The sequence below is a fragment of the Eptesicus fuscus genome, chromosome 9, assembly GCF_027574615.1.
Source record: "Eptesicus fuscus isolate TK198812 chromosome 9, DD_ASM_mEF_20220401, whole genome shotgun sequence".
In the NCBI taxonomy this organism is placed as follows: Eukaryota; Metazoa; Chordata; class Mammalia; order Chiroptera; family Vespertilionidae; genus Eptesicus; species Eptesicus fuscus.
In genome coordinates, this window is record NC_072481.1 from 41437741 (window position 1) to 41457465 (window position 19725).

Consider the following 19725-nt stretch of genomic DNA (forward strand, 5'->3'; position numbering starts at 1 on the left):
TGGCAGGGCCGAACAGGGCCCCCATTGGGCTAGTTGGCTGCCACAGTGCGCGTCATAGTGACCAGTTGTTCCAGTTGTTCTGCCGTTCCAGTCACTTGGCTTTTATATATGTAGGTATGACATTTAATATACCGTACTTTCCGGCGTATAAGACGACTGGACATATAAGATTTTCCTGGGTTAAAAAGTCATTTTATACACCGGAAAATATGGTATATTGGGCTATATTGATGGGATTAGGTATAATGGATTAGATATATTGGACTACCGTATTTTCCGGCATATAAAACAACTTTTTAACCCAGGAAAATCTTATACACCCAGTTGTCTTATACATCGGAAAATACGGTAGTGGTTACTGTATGCCAGGCACATTTCTAAGCACATTTTGGTATTAACTCAGTAAATCCTCATAATAACTTTATGAAGTAATAAGTATGATTACCACTGTTTTATGGGTAAGGAAGTGAAGTACAAGAAGATTAACTGTCTTGCCCAGAGTTACACAGCTGGTAAATTCTGGATCCTACATTGACCCTCTGTCAATATGATTCCCGAATCTGTGCTTTAACCACTATGCTAATATTCTCTTTATAAATAGACTAGTGGCCCGGTGGGGAGCGGGCCTAAGGCATTAGTCGGACATCCTTAACACTGCCGCAGAGGCGGGAGAGGCTCCCGCCACCGCTGCTGCGCTCGCCAGCTGTGAGCCTGGCTTCTGGCTGAGTGGCGCTCCCCCTGTGGAAGTGCACTGACCACAGGGGGCAGCTCCTGGGTTGAGCATCTGCCCCTTAGTGGTCAATGCGTGTCATAGTGACCAGTCATTCCGGTCATTCTGCCGTTAGGGTCAATTTGCATATTATCCTTTTATTATATAGGAGTAGTGGTCCAGTGCATGAAATTCGTACATGGTGGGGGGTTGTGTCCTGGAATTGGGTGGGGGTTCCTTTGGGGCATGGGACAACCTGGGCAAGGGGCCTGTGGTGGTTTGCAGGCTGGCCACACCCCCATGGGGTGAGGGTCCCTGCTAGGGGGGAGTGGTCAGCTTGGGTGAGGGGCTGAGGGCCGTTTTCAAGCTGGCCACATCCCCTTCAGGGTGGGGGTCCCGTTGGGGTGCCTGGCCAGCTTGGGTGAGGGGCTGAGAGCTGTTTGCAGGCTGGCCAAGCCCCCCAGCGGGGACTCTTACTCCATGGGGGAGGTGGCCGGTCTGGGTGAGGGGCTGAGGGCCATTTTCAGGCTGACCACAGCCCTTTCAGGGTGGGGGTCCCACTGGGATGCCTGGCCAGCCTGGGTGAGGGGCTGAGGGCTGTTTGCAGGCTGGCCAGGCCCCCCAGCAGGGACTCTTACTCCATGGGGGTGTGGCCAGCCTGGGTGAGGGGCTGAGGGTTCTTTTTAGGCTGGCCACGCCTCCCGGCGAACCAGGCTCCCAGCCCCTCCTTCCCTCCTCCCCCCCCAGCCACTCCTTGAGCAGTGACCAGGGCAGCAGGAAGCTTGGCTTCCTCCGTCGCCGGGGGCAACCCAAGCCTCCTGCTCCAGCTCCGTGACCACTGCCATCTTTGTTGGGTTAATTTGCATACTCCTGATTGGCTGGTGGGCATAGTGGAGGGACGGTCAATTTGCATGTTGCTCTTTTATTAGTGTAGATACTTGGAGTGAAGGTATTTAAATGTACTTGACCAACCTTCACTGGATTTTAGAAACCACAAGAGTGTAAGACACTTGAACCTTGTCTCTCATACTTGTATGCACACATTACATCAGCTGTGGTAAATGAAGAATGCATTTTGGCTTTCTAAAGAGACCATTAAAGATTACTATCTGTCACAGTTTAATATCAATTGACACTAGAGATACTAATTTTTAGCTTTTATAATATAGGAAACTAGATATATCAATAGGTAATTATTATGTGATAAATCTACACCAATAAAGAGAAACATGATAATTGACCATACCTTCGCAACGCCCACCAGCCAATCAGAAGTGAGTATGCAAATTAACCCAACAAAGATGACAGGTTAATTTGCATGTACAGGCGCTGAGCGGCTGGGGCCGGGGTGGGATGCTTGCATCATTGCCGGGGTGATGACACAGGTGTTCTGCACCACCCTAGCCACTCCGTGCCTCTGGGCAGCATGGGAAGGCGGAAAGGTGGCTCTAGGCCATAGCAGAAAGGCCACTCCAGGCTGGAGCGAAAAGGTGGCTCTGGCCAGAGTGAAGGCGGTGCCGGCAGCCAGGGGAAGGAAGGCCCATTCTTGCACGAATCTTCGTGCATCGGGCCTCTGTGTGTGTGTGTGTGTGTGTGTGTGTGTGTGTGTGTGTGTGTGTATGTATATATATATGAAGAAAGTCAGACAGATACTCCTCTACTCCTTTTGCTGGTAACTTCCAACTATGGTAACTTTAAAGTAGGTTTTCAAGAAATGAGATTATGGCAAGTAAAAAAATCTACATTAGTTGGTAGTGCCAATCTCTTTAATTTAAATAGCAAGTCATGAAGAAATGGTTTGAAAATAATGACCTTCCTCTTCTAGTACACTGTGAAATCTGAAATAGGAAAAGGAAACCTAGTTTCCATTCATTAAAAATACAACTATAGGAAAATTAAGCTAGTTTTCTTGTTTTTATTCTAGTAAGTACAGTGTAGAAATGTTGTATTTTTACTACTGACACATAAAATACCTTAAATTTTTAAATGTGGGTAAATATGCTTTCAGGATAAAAATGTCTTCTTTTATTAAATACTAGAGCCCCAGTGCACGAAATTCGTGCACGCGGGTCTGTGTTCCTCAGCCCAGCTTGCACCCTCTCCAATCTGGTACCCTCGAGGGATGTCCTGGTAGGATCGGGCCTAAACGGGCAGTCAGACATCCCTCTCACAATCCAGGACTGCTGGCTCCCAACTGCTCTCCTGCCTGCCTTCCTGATTGCCCCTAACTGCTTCTGCCTGCCAGCCTGATCACCCCCTAACCACTCCCCTGCCAGCCTAACTGCTCCCCTGCCAGCCTGATTGCCCCCAACTACCCTCCCCTGCAGGCCTGGTCACCCCTAACTGCCTTCCCCTGCAGGCCTGGGTCCCCCCCAACTGCCCTTCCTTGCAGGCCCGGTCGCCCCCAACTTCCCTCCCCTGCTGGCCTGGTCACCCCTAACTGCCTTCCCCTGCAGGCTTGATTGCCCCCAACTGCCCTCCCTTGTAGGCCTGGTCCCTCCCAGTTGCCCTCCCCTGCTGGCCATCTTGTGGTGGCCATCTTGTGACCACATGGGGGCAGCCATCTTGTGTGTGGGAGTGAAGGTCAATTTGCATATTACTCTTTTATTAGATAGGATAGAGGCCTGGTGCATGGTGGGGGCCGGCTGGTTTGCCCTGAAGGGTGTCCCGGATTAGGGTGGGGGTTCCCTTGGGGTGTCGGGTAGCCTGGGTGAGGGGCCTGTGGTGGTTTGCAGGCTGGCCACGCCCCCCGGTGACCCAAGTGGAGTCCCTGGTATCTGGGATTTATTTATCTTCTATAATTGAAACTTTGTAGCCTTGAGCGGAGGCCAGGACTGGCCAGGAAGCTTGGCTTCCTCCATCACCTGGGGCAATCCAAGCATCCTGCTCTCTCCAGCTCCATGGCTGCCACCATTTTTGTTGGCATTTATTTATCTTCTATAATTGAAACTTTGTAACATTGAGTGAAGGCCAGGGCTGGCCAGTGCGGGCGGGAAGCTTGGCTTCCTCTATTGCTGGGAAACCCAAGCCTCCTGCTCACTCCGTGGCCGCAGCCATCTTGGTTGGGTTAATTTGCATACTTGCTCCTGATAGGCTGGTGGGTGTTGTAGGAACCCCCGTTTGGGCTCCAGCTGCGAGTGTACCCCCACGACCCATGTGGTTCAGGGTTCAGGTTCAGGGTTCGGGTTCTGGAGGAGGCTACACACAAATGAAAGAGACTAGAAAGTATTAATTTGGCAATATTGGGGGCCAGGCAGAAGCCCACCTCAAGGGGGAGGACTACCCCCTGCTCTGGCCTTGCTATCCCTTTTATTAAGGTTTGGGATCCACCCATAGCCAGTAATAGCCAATCAGCAATGATTTATATAAGACTAAAATGTGGGAGTTGGTTGGCTCTGACCTTTCAGAGCTTCAAGGTTGACCAGCCTTCCGGGTTCCTTGTCCACACCTCTCTGCTAGTGAGGACAATGGGCGGCTTCCGACAGGGTGTGGCTTGTGGGCATAGCGTAGGTACAGTCAATTTACATGTTTCTCTTTTATTAGTGTAGATTTCCTTGTAAGTAGCCTCCTATATACTGAATACTATACCTAGCCACAGAACATTGTTCAGCATCTGTTATTGCAATTAAATACATAGTTTGAGTTAAATTGCATAAATGCATCTTTTTTAGATCCTTAACTACTTTGACTTTCAATAGAAATAAACACATATAACTCATCTTAAAATAGGCTGAGCAAAGAGCGCATCCAAGAATTGCAGCAGCAGATTGAAGATCTCCAGAAGTCTTTACAGGAACAAGGCTCCAAGTCTGAAGGAGAAAGTGTAAGTACCTGAAAAATTTTGGTGATTCTATTCTTTGGCTTCTCTGTTAGGTCCCGATGCCCAAATTAACCTTGTATTTGAAAGTGCTACCCTTATCATTGATGACACCCTTAAATACCGTATATATTTGCATAACAGATGCAGTTATTTTGCCAATTTGGAACCTGTAAATTGATCATATGTATTGGAAGGTGATTTCTATCTGTCTTACTTCAATAGCTAATACTATGTTCATAGCAATTCCTGACTGAGACCTGCTGCAGTTGAGGCCTTCCCAGTTCTCCTGGGAGCCCAACAGGGCTGGCCTGAGAAAAACTCTAGCGAGAGTAAGCATCAGCTAGAAATGAGGAAAACTTTTAATAAGAAAAAGAATGAGAAAATGATTTCTACCAAAAGAACAGTTAAGAAGTGTTTTATATCAACCTCCAAAGGACAGAAACCTTAATGCAGTCTTGAAGACATTGCCCCCTTCCATTCTAGCTCATGACCTTGCCATTTCTAATGGATTTTGATAGCATATGTTTTGAGAGTGGAAATAAGAGAACTTGGAAAAAGAACTTAAAAAAGATCAAACAACGCCAGTGTGTCTCAGTGGTTGAGTATTTACCCATGAACCAGGAGGTCAAGGTTAGATTCCCGGTCATGGCACATGCCTGGGTTGCAGTCTACATTTCATTGGGGGTGGTGCAGGAGGCAGCTGATCAATGATTCTCTTTCATCATTGATGTTTCTAACTCTCTGTCCCTCTCCCTTCGTCTCTCTCAAATCAGTTTTTTTTTTTTTTTTTAATCAAACTGCCTAAATATACTTAGCAGTGTTCCTATAGTTGGATCTCTATGTATAGAGAGGATAAAAGAAAGAAGTAACAATTGAGGGAGGGATGTATTTAACTAAAACAACAGAAAAAAAGATAGGGCTAATTGTGTGTTAGGTAGACATTGATTAGATGGAGTGGTAGGTGATTCTACCTGTGTTGATGGGGGGAGAAAACTCAGAAGAATAAAGAGATGAAAAGGAAAATTGAAAGGGTTACATTTCCTTTCTGTCTTTTTTATGCTTTATATGATTTTTTCTTTTTTCCCTGGGGGCTTGGAAAATAGAAATCGTCTCATGCATGGCGGCATCTCATATGTGCATATATACGGTATTGTAACCTCTCTGATACAAATATATTTTTTAAGACACATTAGGGAATAATTGAAAAATCGGATCTATTTGGAGGAGTACATTTTGGATTAAAATTTTAAATTTCTTTATCTTTTAAAAAATTGTGTTAGTGTCCAAATTATATACATAAAGATAGAAAGATAGAGTTATGTAGACATATAGACATATATGTATATATATGTAAATTTAGAGATATATTTGTTTTGGTTAACCCTCACATGAGGATATTTTTTCCATTGATTTTCAGAGAGAGTGGAAGGAAGGGAGGAAAATGAGTTGGGGAGGAAAGAGAGAGAGAAACACCATGTGAGAGAGACACGTTAATTAGTTGCTTCCTACATGCATCCTGACCTGGGCTGGGGAACAAACTGTAAATCTAGGTACATGCCCTTGACCAGGAATCGGGCCTGTGACCCTTTGGTGCACGGGCCAATGCTCTAACCTCTGAGCCACACTGACAGGACTCAAATTATATATTTTTAAGCTCTGCAGCTATTCAGTAGGTGATACAGAACTACTATTGCAATTTTAATTTCTGGTTTTATTTTATTTTTTTAAATATATTTTATTGATTTTTCACAGAGAGGAAGAGAGAGGGATAGAGAGTTAGAAACATCGATGAGAGAAACATCGATCAGCTGCCTCTTGCACACCCCCTACTGGGGATGTGCCCGCAACCAAGGTACATGCCCTTGACCGGAATCGAACCTGGGACCCTTGAGTCCGCAGGCCGATGCTCTATCCACTGAGCCAAACCGGTTTTGGCTAATTTCTGGTTTTTTTAAAGGAAATTTTATGTTTTGAATTTTATTTTTTAACAAAATCTAATGACTTCATTTTTATATTAATATTAAAGTGTTTGCATTTATAATGATTAAGGTTTATTATAAAGATAAGTTAGTTATTTCAGTCCATTCTTCATTAAAGTCCTAAAATCTTAAGCATTTTATTTTAAACTAGAGGCCCGGTGCACAAGATTCGTGCACTCGGGCTGGGCGGTGGTGGGGCGGTGGGGGAAGTCATCCCTCAGCCCAGTCTGCACCATCTTGCAGTCCAGAAGCCCTCGGGGGATGTCCGACTGACGGCTTAGTCAGACATACTTAGTGCTGCCACGCCACCGCTGCTGGGCTTGCCAGCCGTGAGCCCGGCCTCTGGCTGAACGGCACTCCCCCTGTGGAAGCTCACTGACCACCAGAGGGCAGCTCCTGCGTTGAGCGTCTGCCCCCTAGTGGTCAGTGTGCATCATAGCGACTGGTCATTCTGCCATTTGGTCGATTTGCATATTAGCCTTTTATTATATAGGATAAATGATTCTGTAGCCATTTCAGTGTTTGATACTCCTCCATATATCACGTTCAGCTTGCATTTTCTATTTTTCTTCAAGTTCAAATTGTATTTGCATTGTATTCAGAAATATGAAGCATTTTCTTTTTACTATTGTACTCATCTTATTTCATTTCCTATTCTTCTTTCCTTTCCTTTTGAAGTGAAAAATACCTAAATTTTATGTTTTTAAAAGTTTATTATTAGATATATAAATTTTTAGCACATTTATATTTTAAATAATATGCCTTCAAAAGGAGATAAAGTGATTCTGATGTCTGGAAAATTTATTGTTGCCACAATAGTTATCTTACAGCAACTGTTTTTAATTTTTATAGTCCAGCAACCTAAAGCAGAAGTTGGAAGCTCATATGTAAGTAGAATTGGTATTTCATTTCAAATTATGAGAGGGGAAGGGTGTTAAAAGGATTTAAAGTTAATATCCTTTTCTGATTTTGTTTATGAAAACAAATACCTGATTCCAATTGAATGTTCACCATTGCCATCAAAAAGTGAAAAGAAAAAATGTGCTAGAAGTTTCAGCCTGCCTGCCAGTGATCCCAACGCTCACATTTTTCATTTACTGATACCATTGAGGGGTTTACAGAGCTGGCAACTATCAGCACTAGATTATGTGGAAAAAGGGATGTTTATCCTATAAAATACGTGTTGTAACTTTCTTAGGAAGCAAAGGTTGTAGGGGGAATAATTTCACATTTTTTGCACCCAGCATGTGCCAACCAATTTACTTCTTCACAACAATCCCTATAATATTTGGCAGATATTATTCCCATTTCATAGGTGAGGAGAGTAAGGATCAGAAAGTGATGAGCCCACAGTCCACAAATATTATGTGGCAGAAAACCAGTTTTCATTCTTAGATCTGTTTGGCTCCAAAGCTCCTTGCTCTTCTTTCTACTGCTTAGGGAAAAACTAACAGAGGTACATGAAGAATTACAGAAGAAACAAGAGCTCATTGAAGATCTTCAGCCAGATGTAAACCAGAATGGTAGGTATTTGTAAAAACCTGGTTCTAAGGACTTGCCCTTTTTAGTTGATGAATACAAGAATTATGTATAAGTTTTTGGACAAAGTATAGATACATACATTGCAAATAAGTGCTATGATAATTTTTAGTGATTAAGTAATAAATGATATAATCTTAATGCAAAAAAGTAAGTCTAAGAACATGAACTTATTGATATATAGGAGTATCAAACATTTTGTAATATAATAGAATTAATACTATGAAAATATAAATAAAAGGATTTAAAATCAGATTAAAATGAACTTCAAACATTGCATAAAAGAATGTTTTATTTTCTCATGATGGTTGTGCTAAAATTGTACAGTATGTTTGCTCATTGAAATACTTAATTGAAAGAAGAGAAATAGCTAGATAAAGCAGATTGTAGATATTTTTAAGAAAAAAATAATATGAAATGATCAAGGATATATCGGTTGCAATTTAAAAGTTTTAGATAAAAATTCACTACAAAGAATAAATAAAAGGTTTCTCTTTAGTCCCTAGAAAATAAATGTGATAAATGTATATTTTTGTGTGTGAGGATGGAGTATTTTAAATAGGGAGTAATTGATTATTTCATTTCATTTTCAACAATAGCACAAAAAATCAGTGAACTTGAAGCTGCTCTTCAAAAGAAAGATGAAGATATGAAAGCAATGGAGGAACGATATAAAATGTACTTAGAGAAAGCAAGAAATGTGAGTGATCTTCCCTATAGAACTCCCGCCTCTGTGACGCAGGTGCTCAGTAGGCCTGTTCCACCTGATTGTACTGCTCTTCTTGTTTCCCTGTCAAGTCACTTCCCTCCCCACTCTCCGTCTTGCCTGTCAGGCTCCTGGTGGGTTCCAGGTCAGTCCTCCCATCCTCTCCTCTCACTCATCAGCCTCAGGTAAAATGAACGCATGGCTTACAGAAACAGTTAAGCATGGACAGCAGTGACCTCTTTAGAGAAAATGACCACTGTGATATACAGCACCGTTAGCTTTAAAATGAAGGCATGTTTGCCTTTTGTGAAAATTTAGCTATTTAAATTTGTTTGAAAGTATTTTAGCATTTAGTCTAGCTTAGGCAGTTATATACTGTTCTAATGTTCACCACACTAATCTTTTTATTTTATATTTTTTACTAAATATCTGTAAAGTGATGTTTTCATAAAATATTTTATTTTCATGAATACCATATATTTTCCCAATTATAAGTATTCTTTCACAAAATGTCAATGTACTGTTTTCAATATACTGAATGAAAAAAAAAAGAATCCTATCTAATAATAGAGTAACATGTAAATTACCATCACTCCGCTACGCCCACGATTGGGACGGCAGGAGGCTGGGGGGCGGGACTCGGGGTGGCCTATCTGGCCATTGAGAGGCACGGATCCGCTGCCACTGAGGGGGGCTACCCTGCTGTTGAGAGGCACAGGGGGCGGGACTCCCGCCCCCTGCGCCTCTCAATGGCCGCTGAGGGGGGCTGCCGCGGACACCTGGCTACCCTGCCGTTGAGAGGCGCAGCTGGGTGTCCGCGGCAGACCCCCTCAGCGGCTGCGGATCTGGCCGTTGAGAGGCGCAGGGGGGGCAAGGTAGCCAGGTGTCCGCGGCAGCCCCCCTCAGCGGCCATTGAGAGGCGCAGGGGGCGGGAGTCCCGCCCCCTGTGCCTCTCAACAGCAGGGTAGCCCCCCTCAGCGGCCGCGGACCATCAAAAGTGGGGGAGCTGGGTGCCGAGCCGGAGGCTTCTGAAAGGCCTGGTGCACCAGTGGACAGGCACCCAGCTCCACCGCGAAAAGCAAAAGCGTGTAGGGGACCCTACACGTGCATGATTCAATCATGCACTGGGCCTCTAGTTTTATTATAAAGTTTGAAAATATTGCTAATGTCTGCCCTTTTTATGTTTAAGTTTTATATAATATTCATTAAGGCGTAAATAGTATCTATAGCAACAGATAAACTGCAAGATCTTCTTAAAGCTTAGCAAAATGAATGTTACATGAAATCCAGTCATCAGTGGGGGAGGCACTCTGCTCCATGCAGTCATTCAGTCTCATTTTTGATATGCTTCAAGACTTCAGTGCTCAAGGTTGGTTAAGGCCAAATAACTATCCCTGATTATTGAGCCTTGGAGAAGGGACATTTGATTTTGAGATGGGGATTTTTTCATTTTTGTACTGAATTTTTATTCTCTTTCTCACCTATAGAATAAATTATTTTGTAATTAAAATTAAATTATGAGACAAATTATAGTTAGTTGCTGGATCACTTCCTGTATAATTTTCCACGACACTGATTTTGTAGACTGTGTTCTTACATTTCAACATTTTATAAGATAAAGTGAACATACTTTTTTTTCTTTAAACAGGTAATAAAAACTTTAGATCCTAAATTAAATCCAGCATCAGCTGAAATAATGCTGCTTAGAAAGCAGTTGGCAGAGAAAGAGAGAAGAATTGAGATTCTGGAGGTAAAACTTCATATTCATACTCTCCTCTTAATTATTCTGTATAATCCTGATAATTAACTGTTGACATATATTAGCCATTAATGATCAAGTCTCACAAGAAGTTAGAAATACTCTGTTTTAGCACTGTGTGTTCATTGCAGAGCATCTCACTGGCCCACGAGATGGGTCTCTGCAGTTTGTGCTCTCTGCTGCATTGTATCTCCCTCCCTCGTAACAGCCAGCCTATGGATGTCTCTTATGAGTTTTTAATAGACTCCACTATCATACTCCTTTTAAAATTATGTGGACGAGAGTTCATTCAGAAAAAAAAAAAAAAAGGAAGTGAAATGAAAGAAAGAAACCAAGCTCACCTTTTAAATAGAGAACTGTATTCAGTTCACCAAATATATCTTATCTCTTTTCCCTGGTCCCATGGGGACCCAAACAAACTTACTAGGTGGAATTCCTGAGAGAAGGAAGTACTTCAAAATCTCAGTAAGCCCTTGAATAAAGTGCCAGTTTGTTACTGACCATGCAAAGTTATGGTGGTAGTAACATCTTTAAATTTTAGAGTTATTTTTATATCAGTGGTTATGTTATTTTTATGAATTGGGTGAAGTATAAGTATGTCAATACCGAATTGTATATTCTTAGATTTTTATAATTGGGCATGTTCTACTTTTCTTTGCAAAGTGTATCACAAAACTTCTGTTCTTAATACTGTAGTGAGATTTGATGTTATTCTTGAAGTCAGTATATACTTCCTCATAATCACATATGGGTAATTGCAGAGCCCTGTTGAATTCTATATACTCGCCTTGAAATTCTCATAATTGATCATTGGTTTCTATTTGAATCAAATAGGAATGCTTTATTTCAAAGAAACACATTATGTTCACTTATCACTTTCTTCGTGTCATTTCTGAGCCAGTAGATATGGGCTGTGGTAAAAATATTTTATTTAAAGATTTAAAGACTTGAATACCCAGAATACACAACAGTCTTATGTGTACTTTCTATAAGTTCCCGTTCAGGCCATATTGGCTCTTTTCAAAAGCACTGGTTAGCGGGTATCTCTCTGCAGAAATGCTATTCATTCTTGAGGATTCAACTCAGATGTCTTCCTGGGTAAAGCTTTCCCTGGATTCCTTAAGCAAAATTAATTCTCTCTCCAGAGTTTGTCCATGCACTGTGAACTCATGAATTCATTCCACAGTAGTATTTTTTGAATTAGGCTAGAAGGCTGTGAACTGAGGCCAGAGGCTGTATCTTATATCTCTGTACTCCCACCATTAAATATTACATAAATCAGAGGCCAAGTTGTCAGCTTTATTAGTAACTTATCTTAAAGTGATCATCTTTCTCCCTGGCCAGTGTGGCTCAGTTAGTTGGTAATCAAACAATCACTTAAAGGTTGCTGGTTTGATTACCGGTCAGGGCAATCAATGCCTGAATTAAAAGCTTGATCCCCTGTAGGGGGTGTGCAGAAGGCAGCCGTTCAATGTTTCTCTCTCTCCCTCTCTAAAAAAAAAAAAAAAAAAAAAAAATCAATAAAAAAAAAAGTAATCACCATTCCTCTCTGGTTCAAGTAATGAGACGTGGACTGAGTCTCTGAAATCTAAGTTGCTCTGACTATTCACTTCCCATCAAAAGCCAGTGAGAATGGACAGCATTTTTGGTGCTTGAAATGCAGCTCCCCAACATGTATGATGACAGAGTGGTGCCTCTACCTCTAGGGCTCTAAGTCACAGCACTTGGGCCTTTAATTTATGTGTATTTATCTGTACACTGAAAAAAGTAGAAGAGTAGAGTAAGATAAATAGCAGAGGTTATTCTCTCTGCCATCTTTCTTGGGGAGTGTTTGCCTGGAGTGGGTGTGAGCCAGAAGAAAGGCATCTTGCCTCCCTCATTTTCTGTATGCTTTTTGTATCATCAGCATCTTGCTGTGAAAACATTCAAATGTTTTAAGGTTATGATTTTTTTAATGAATCAACTATATCTGGTACTCAGTAAAATAATAAAAGTAGTTGTATTAGAGTAATTAAGAAATGGAAGTCTGTCACTAAGGTGGCTTGTAACTATGACCACAGGCAATCTAGTACACAGGTCATTAAGAACTGAGAGATAAAAACCTACACTAAGCCTTATAGGAGATTTAAAGGATTTCCAGGGATATTTTTTATTACATCCTTCTTCTTCTTAGTTTTTACTCTTCAAAATAGGTGCAGCTCTGTTTTGTTACCTAAACCAGTTGTTACTTTTTTCTAGATATAAAGGATAGTAGCATAAGAATCACTAGTTCTTGTGGGCTTTGTTTTTGTTTTTTAATACCTGTTTTACCAGTAAAATTCCTGAAATAAAGATTTACTAGTCGCAATCTTACTCCTTTATAAAGCTGTTATACATGCATTTCTCCATGATTGAATCTATGTTTCGACAATTTTTTATACCTCAAAATGCATTCACCCAATTCTCTCAATAATAAACATACGAAGAAATGTTGTTACTATTTTTAGTAATTTGGGGTTATTTGGAGGATTTTAGTAGTCTTCCTTTCTTTTTCCAGAGTGAATGTAAAGTAGCAAAATTCCGTGATTATGAAGAAAAACTAATTGTTTCTGCCTGGTATAATAAGGTGAGTTGAAATTCAGCCAATGATTGGATGTTTAGAACAGTGTTTATCAAACATTTTGATCAGGAAACATTGATGAAAATGTATTTATACCACAGATCACTATATACACATATTATATATGTAAACAAGTTACCCTATGTGCATTGCATTAAGATATTTTCTGTCATACTCTTTTTTTTTTAAATGTTGGTCATAATCCCAATTAACTATATATTTTAGTTTAATGTGTTTAGTTGATTTTTACGTTTTCAAAATCAGTAAATTGATCTCATGACTCATCCACCTTTACTTAAAGCACATGAAGTGTACATGCAACAATCCATAAATATTTTTAAAATTGCTTTATTTGAGTTAAAACATTATATTTGTGTTGCATAAAAGGTTTCTTTAGAAATGTGAATATCTGTGTAATGCAACATGAAGTGCTTCTAATAATCAGCATTTATTTTAACATCCCCTGAAGCCTCTCAGTGTGTCCTTTAATGTATTTGTTTTTTGTTTTTGTTTTTAAATCCAGGGACGACTCCTCAGTAATTGTCCTTACAAGGAGAAAAATAATATAAAATAATTTAAAATGTTTTTGCTTTTTTACTCTGAATATCTGTAGGATGTTTTCAAGAAAAGTAGCATTTCATGGTTCTTTTGGGTTATTCTAATCAGCTAGAATAGATATTAATGCAAGCACAACCTACCATAAGTGCTGCTTATTTAGTATGAGAGAATATTAATTTATAGACCCCCCTGTGCTTTACCACATAGAACTAGTTGTCCCTCCTCAGACATGCTTTGTTTCTTTCATGCCATCAAACTTTTTGTTCTCTTTTCTTTCCTTCACTGCTCTATTTGGTAAAATCTGACTTAATTTAACAAGGCTTTGAAGGAAATTACTTGTGAAGTGTTTCCAGAATCTTCCATCTTGGGTTAATCATCCTAGTTAATATAGAGGACTATGGATTATTTTCTTTGTTCTCCTGTGGCCCTTTTAAAAATATATATATATATTTTTTTTCATCACCATTAATCCTTCCATACCTTCCTTCACCTCCACTACCTCCTCCCCATGCAATCACCACATTGTTGTCCATGAGTTCTTTTTGTTTTTTGTTTTTTGCTCAATCCCTCCACCATCCCCAGCCGCTCCCATGCCAGAGCTGTCAATCTTCTCTCTATCTACGAGAGTCTGTCTCTATTTTGCTTGTTATCTCAGTTTATTCATTAGATTCCACATATGAGTGAAATCATATGGCACTTGTCTCTCTCAGACTGGCTTATTTCACTTAGCATAATATTCTCCAGGTCCATCCATGCTGTCGAAAAGTGTAAAATTTTCTTTTTACAGCCAACTGGTATTCCATTGTGTAAATGTACCAGAGCTTTTTTATCCACTCATCTGCTGATGGATACTTGGGTTACTTCCAAATCATGGCTATTGTAAATAACATTACAATGAACATAGGGGTGTATATATTCTTTCGAATTAGTGTTTCTGGTTTCTTCAGATAAATTCCCAGAAGTGGAATCACTGGGTCATAAGGCAGTTCCAATTTTAATTTTTTGAAGTGTCTCCATACTGCTTTCCACAGTGGCTGCACTAGTCTTCAGTCCCACCTTGTTTGTGATATATTAATGATAGCCATTCTGGTATCTCATTGTGGTGTTAATTTACATCTCTCTGATGATTAATGAGCTTGAGCATCTTTTCATATGTCTATTGGCCATCTATATGTCCTTTTTGTTATTTAATTGGATTGTTTGTTTTTATTTGGTGTTGAGTTTATAAGTTATTTATAAATTTTGGATATTAACCTCTTATCAAATGTATGGGCAAATATGTTCTCCCATTCAGTGGATTGTCTTTTCATTTTATAGATGGTTTCCCGTGTTATGAAAAAACTTTTTAGTTTGATGTAGTTCTGTTTGTTCATTTTTCTTTGTTTCCCTTGCCCTAGGAGATATATCAGAAAAAAATATTGCTACGAGAAATGGCTGTAATTTTACTGCCTATGTTTAGGATTTTTATGAGCCTAATGTTTAAGTCTGTAATCCATTTTTAGTTTATTCTTGTGTGTGGTGTAAGAAGATGGTCTGGTTTCATTTTTTTTTTTTTTTTGCATTTATCTGTCCAATTTTCCAACACTTGCATTAATAGACTAGCTTTACCCCATTGTATGTTTTTGCCTCCTTTGTTCAAATATTGCTGTAAAGGCATGGGGTTATTTCTGGACTATCTCTTCTGTTCCATTGATCTATATGACTTTTTTTTTTATGCCAGTAGTACTATACTGTTTTTTAAAAGTGTTTTTAAAAATATGTTTTTATTGATTTAAGGGAGAGGGAGAAAGAGATAGAAGCATCAATGATGAGAGAGAATCATCGATTGGCTGCCTCCTACAAGCCCTCTATTGGGGATGAAGCCCACAACCCAGGCATGTGTCCTAACCAGTAATCGAACCATGACCTCCTGATTCATGGGTTAACACTCAACCACTGAGCCACACCAGCTGAGCACCATGCTTTTTTGATAACTATGGCCTTGTAGTACAGTGTGATGATAGGTAGTATGAGTCCTCCCACTTGGTTCTTTTTTCTCATGATCATATTGCTATTTGGGGTCTTTTGTGGTTCTATATAAAATTTGGGAATAATTGTGTGACATATGCCATTGGTATCTTGATAGAAATTGCATTGAATTCATAGATTTCTCTGGGTAGAATGGACATTTTAATGATAATTCTTCCTATTCATGAACAAGGTATATGCTTCCACTTATTTGCATCTTCTTCAGTTTATTTCTTCGGTGTCTTATACTTTTCCAAGTACAGGTCTTTTACATTCTTGGTTAAATTTATTCCTGGGTATTGTATTCTTTTTGAAGCAATTTTGAATGGAATTGTTTTCTTAGTTTTCCTTTCTGATAGTTCCTTATGCCTCCCAGTCTTACTAGGGTGGCCTTATGTAGTAGGTGTCCTGTGGGACCCAATGGTGCAGTCTCCTTGATCACCTGAGCTGGGTGCTCTGAATGTTCCTGTGTGTGTTATGTCGGCCCTCTTGTTGTAATTGAGTCTTGATTACTATTAGCCTGTTCGTGCATGCGTTTGACCCTCAGGCTGTCCAGCTGTGAGGCTTAAGCACCAAGGCATTATGGAAACTGTTGTGCAGCTGATAATCACGTGAAATGGAATTTGCCTTGGCAGGGTTTGATGCCTGACAATGTCTTCCTGAAGAAATGTTGCTTGTGAAGCTTACTGGATTCTGCTCTGTTGTTCTCTGAAGCTGGCCACTGGGTGTATTGGTTCTGGGCCTCTTGAGGGGGATTCAGCTGCAGGTCTATGTCAGGCACTGCCTATGACTGGCTCTGGGCAACCTGTTTGCTGCTATCAGTGATCCACAGCTTGTGGCTCCCCTTGCTGGACCTAGGTGCATGCAGAAAGCACCAAGCTGAGCACCAAGGCTGGCTTTGTTTCAAAGTACCCAGAGTTCTACCTCTGCTTGTAGGCTGCCTGGTAGGTTTAGTTACTGAAAGAACCTCAGGCTGTACTCCTCAGGAGGGTGTAACTCCACAGGGTAGGACAAGAGGCATGCAGCAGGTAGGACTATTGCTTACCCCCAGGCTGATGCCACATGGAGGGGAATGCTTTGCTGGAGAAAGATGGCTTCTGCAGTATGCAGGAATGACTCAGCACAAGGATCCTGGTGGCTGACCCTTCAGCTCTCTCCCCAGAGCCACCAACCGTAGACTCTCCTCATGCAGCTCCAGTTCACTGCCCTCTCTCTGCCAGAGCCAGGGTGAGTGGCTGCAAACGAAATATTGTGTGTTGACCCTTTAAGAGGGTGCTTCCATCTCTATTCTGTCTCTCCCTGGTAGACAGAAACCCCACTGCTTTTCACAGCCGGGTGTTATGTGGGCTCCTTTCCCAGTTCTGTTGTTCTAGGCTTGGGAGCCTGCATTGGGGTTTAGACCCTATACCTCTCAGGGGCAATAACTCCCCCCACTCCCACAGCTGAGATATTTCTCAAGAACTTTAGCTGCTCCCCATAGGAGCCCAGCCAGCCTTCTCATGCCTCTGCACTTCCTACCATTCTTGGTGTGACTTCTGTGAGTCTGTGGTTATAAGGCTTCTCTCAAGCTTGTCTTCAGTTAGTTATTCAGGATGATTTTTTTCATTCTTTAGTTGTAATTCCATTTTGGTCTGGGGAGGAGGTTAGTGTAGCTTCCACCTAAACTGCCGCCATCTTCCCAGATCTCTGTGGCCTTTTGGTACATAAATCATTAAAAATATTAAAGCTAAATAATGCATTATTTATTCATTTTTCAAGTTATATGTTTTGAGCATCTACTTGATTCTGTGTCTTATACTAATCACTAATTATTCTCAGTTCAGTAAACTTGTGTGATGTGGTCTAGTGAGAAAGAAGTAATGATTTCCCTTACTAAGAAACCCAATAGCCACAACTATAGTAATTTTGTCAGGTATCAATACGTAGATAGATCATAGTAAATTTGAACTAGATTGTGGTTCTCAAACTTAAGCATGCATCTGAAGACTTTGTTAAAATATTGGACTCTCCTACAGAGCTTCTTACTCACTAGGTCTGGGTAGCATTTACAGGTAGAACTTACGTTTTTTAACAAATTCTTGTTGGTGCTAATGTTAATCCAGGGGTCACACTTAGGGTAACCTTTGACCCAAGCTTTTATATTGTGTTATGGGTGCTCATTGTGGGTGGAGTGATTGCCCAAACGCAGAATTTTGCTTTGGAACCTTTTTATTTTAATTGTTCTTGTAATTAAAGTTAGTTCTAGAGCATTATTTTAAGGTGCTATTTTTAATGATTTTATATTTAGTGGATTTACATAGAGAAACTAGGTTTTATGCCCTTATTTTCTTCTTACTAGCAGTACCAGGTACAGATGAATTAACTTCTGCATTCTTATTCTTTAAATTAAAAAACGAGGCAAACACCAGATTTGTAGTATTGTTTTGAGGATTAAATAACTTTATGTCTGTAGAAAGCACTTTAAACTCTAACTCTAAGTAGTCATTTTTTTTTTTTTTTATTTTTGTTCAGAGTCTAGCATTCCAGAAACTGGGGATGGAATCTAGACTTGTGAGCAGCAGCGGGGCTGGCAAAGACCCTGCTGCTTGTCCTCCTGCACGGTCTTTCCTAGCACAGCAGCGGCACATCACCAACTCCCGAAGAAATCTCTCTGTTAAAGTTCCTGCTGCAACCTCTGATTAAACTGCTAAAGACAACAAGCAGAAGTGCCCTTAAAATAGTTTGTGTCTTTCAACCAACTACCAGACTGAAAAAAAGATGTTTATGATGCTGGATATCAGCTGTTCAAGAGGCACGAAATTAAGTTTGCTGGCTGACATTGAAAGCAAAATATAGAATTAGCTATTTCTCTGAGGGAGCACATTTGAATAATTAGAAGATGTAATTAGGCACCCACCTAAACATTTGTGTTTTGAGACTATTATAATTTTAAATTGACTTTGTATATTTTAGTTTAGTGTTTCATTTGTGTCAGTAAATTGGTTAATTTGCAATGTGTAATCAGTAATAAGTAATTTAAAAATGCATCTATATTCATTTTGTTGTTTTGGTCCATATAAAAATAACCTTAAAGTAGGCACATGTAGAACTATAAAAGAGTTGTATTTTTTTACTTGATATATATAAGGCTTGACCTCTAGCCTCTAACTCTGTCATTGAATGGGTATATCTTATCGTGAAGTAGAAGATACGACATTTGGAAGTTTTGATTGTTGAAATGACTTTGTTATAGCAAAGTGACTAATAGTAAGTTTTGCAGATTCAGAAGAGGTTATATACTTCTGTTACCTACTATAAACAGGGCTTCTATTCGGCATGGTGGAAATGGGAAGGGTAAGTGGATAAACTGATTTTCTGATGGGAAACAAGCTAAAAATATACTTTGTGTGAAACATCCACATGCTCTTTAATATAATTAATAACGATAATAATTATTTTACTTTTAAGCATAAAATTATCAGGATTTCTGCTAAAAATGCTATAATAATTTTGCCTCCTAAGAAGAAATGGTGCAGCAATGAAACAATTTGGAATCAAGTTAATTTTGTTTAATAAGAAAGCAATCTGTCTTGGACTGTGTTTATGATATTCAGTTCATTTCTGTCCAAAGCCCGTTATTTTCAAAGGTGTTACTTTCTCATTTTTCACGAGTTACTTGTTAGAATTTTAATTAGTTTAGTAAAATATGTGCTGTTCAATATTGTAGCCACAAGCCACATGTGGCAATTTTAGTTAAGCTAATTAAAATTAAGTTTTTGGTTGCACCAGCCACAGTTCAAATGTTTAGTATCCACATTGGCTAATGGCTACAGAATTAGTGCAGATATAAAGTATTTCCATCATTGCAGAAAGTTCTACTGAACAGTGCCATGCTAACTCTTCTTATAACAACATTGAAAAGTAAAAAGAAGAAAATGTCAGGTCTATTTTAGTTTGAAAAGGAATTGAGTTGTGGCAAAACTAGCATTTGCATTCCTTAAAGTTGAATAGCTTGTGTTGTGACATTCATAGTTAATCTTTCCAGTACTCTTCAACAGCTGCACACTTAT

General features: G+C 40.1%; 1 protein-coding gene across 1 annotated transcript in view; it reads left to right on the forward strand.

Annotated features, from left to right (window-relative positions):
- The window catches only part of HOOK1 (hook microtubule tethering protein 1), a 66487-nt gene extending 48112 nt beyond the window's left edge, over window positions 1–18375 (forward strand). The window contains exons 16-22 of the mRNA XM_008139374.3: window positions 4439–4532; window positions 7361–7395; window positions 7949–8031; window positions 8647–8747; window positions 10402–10503; window positions 13049–13117; window positions 18188–18375. Coding sequence (XP_008137596.1) covers window positions 4439–4532; window positions 7361–7395; window positions 7949–8031; window positions 8647–8747; window positions 10402–10503; window positions 13049–13117; window positions 18188–18358 — 655 coding nt within the window. The 3' untranslated portion in view covers window positions 18359–18375. The remainder of the gene's footprint in view (window positions 1–4438; window positions 4533–7360; window positions 7396–7948; window positions 8032–8646; window positions 8748–10401; window positions 10504–13048; window positions 13118–18187) is intronic.
- The last annotated feature ends 1350 nt before the right edge of the window (window positions 18376–19725 follow it).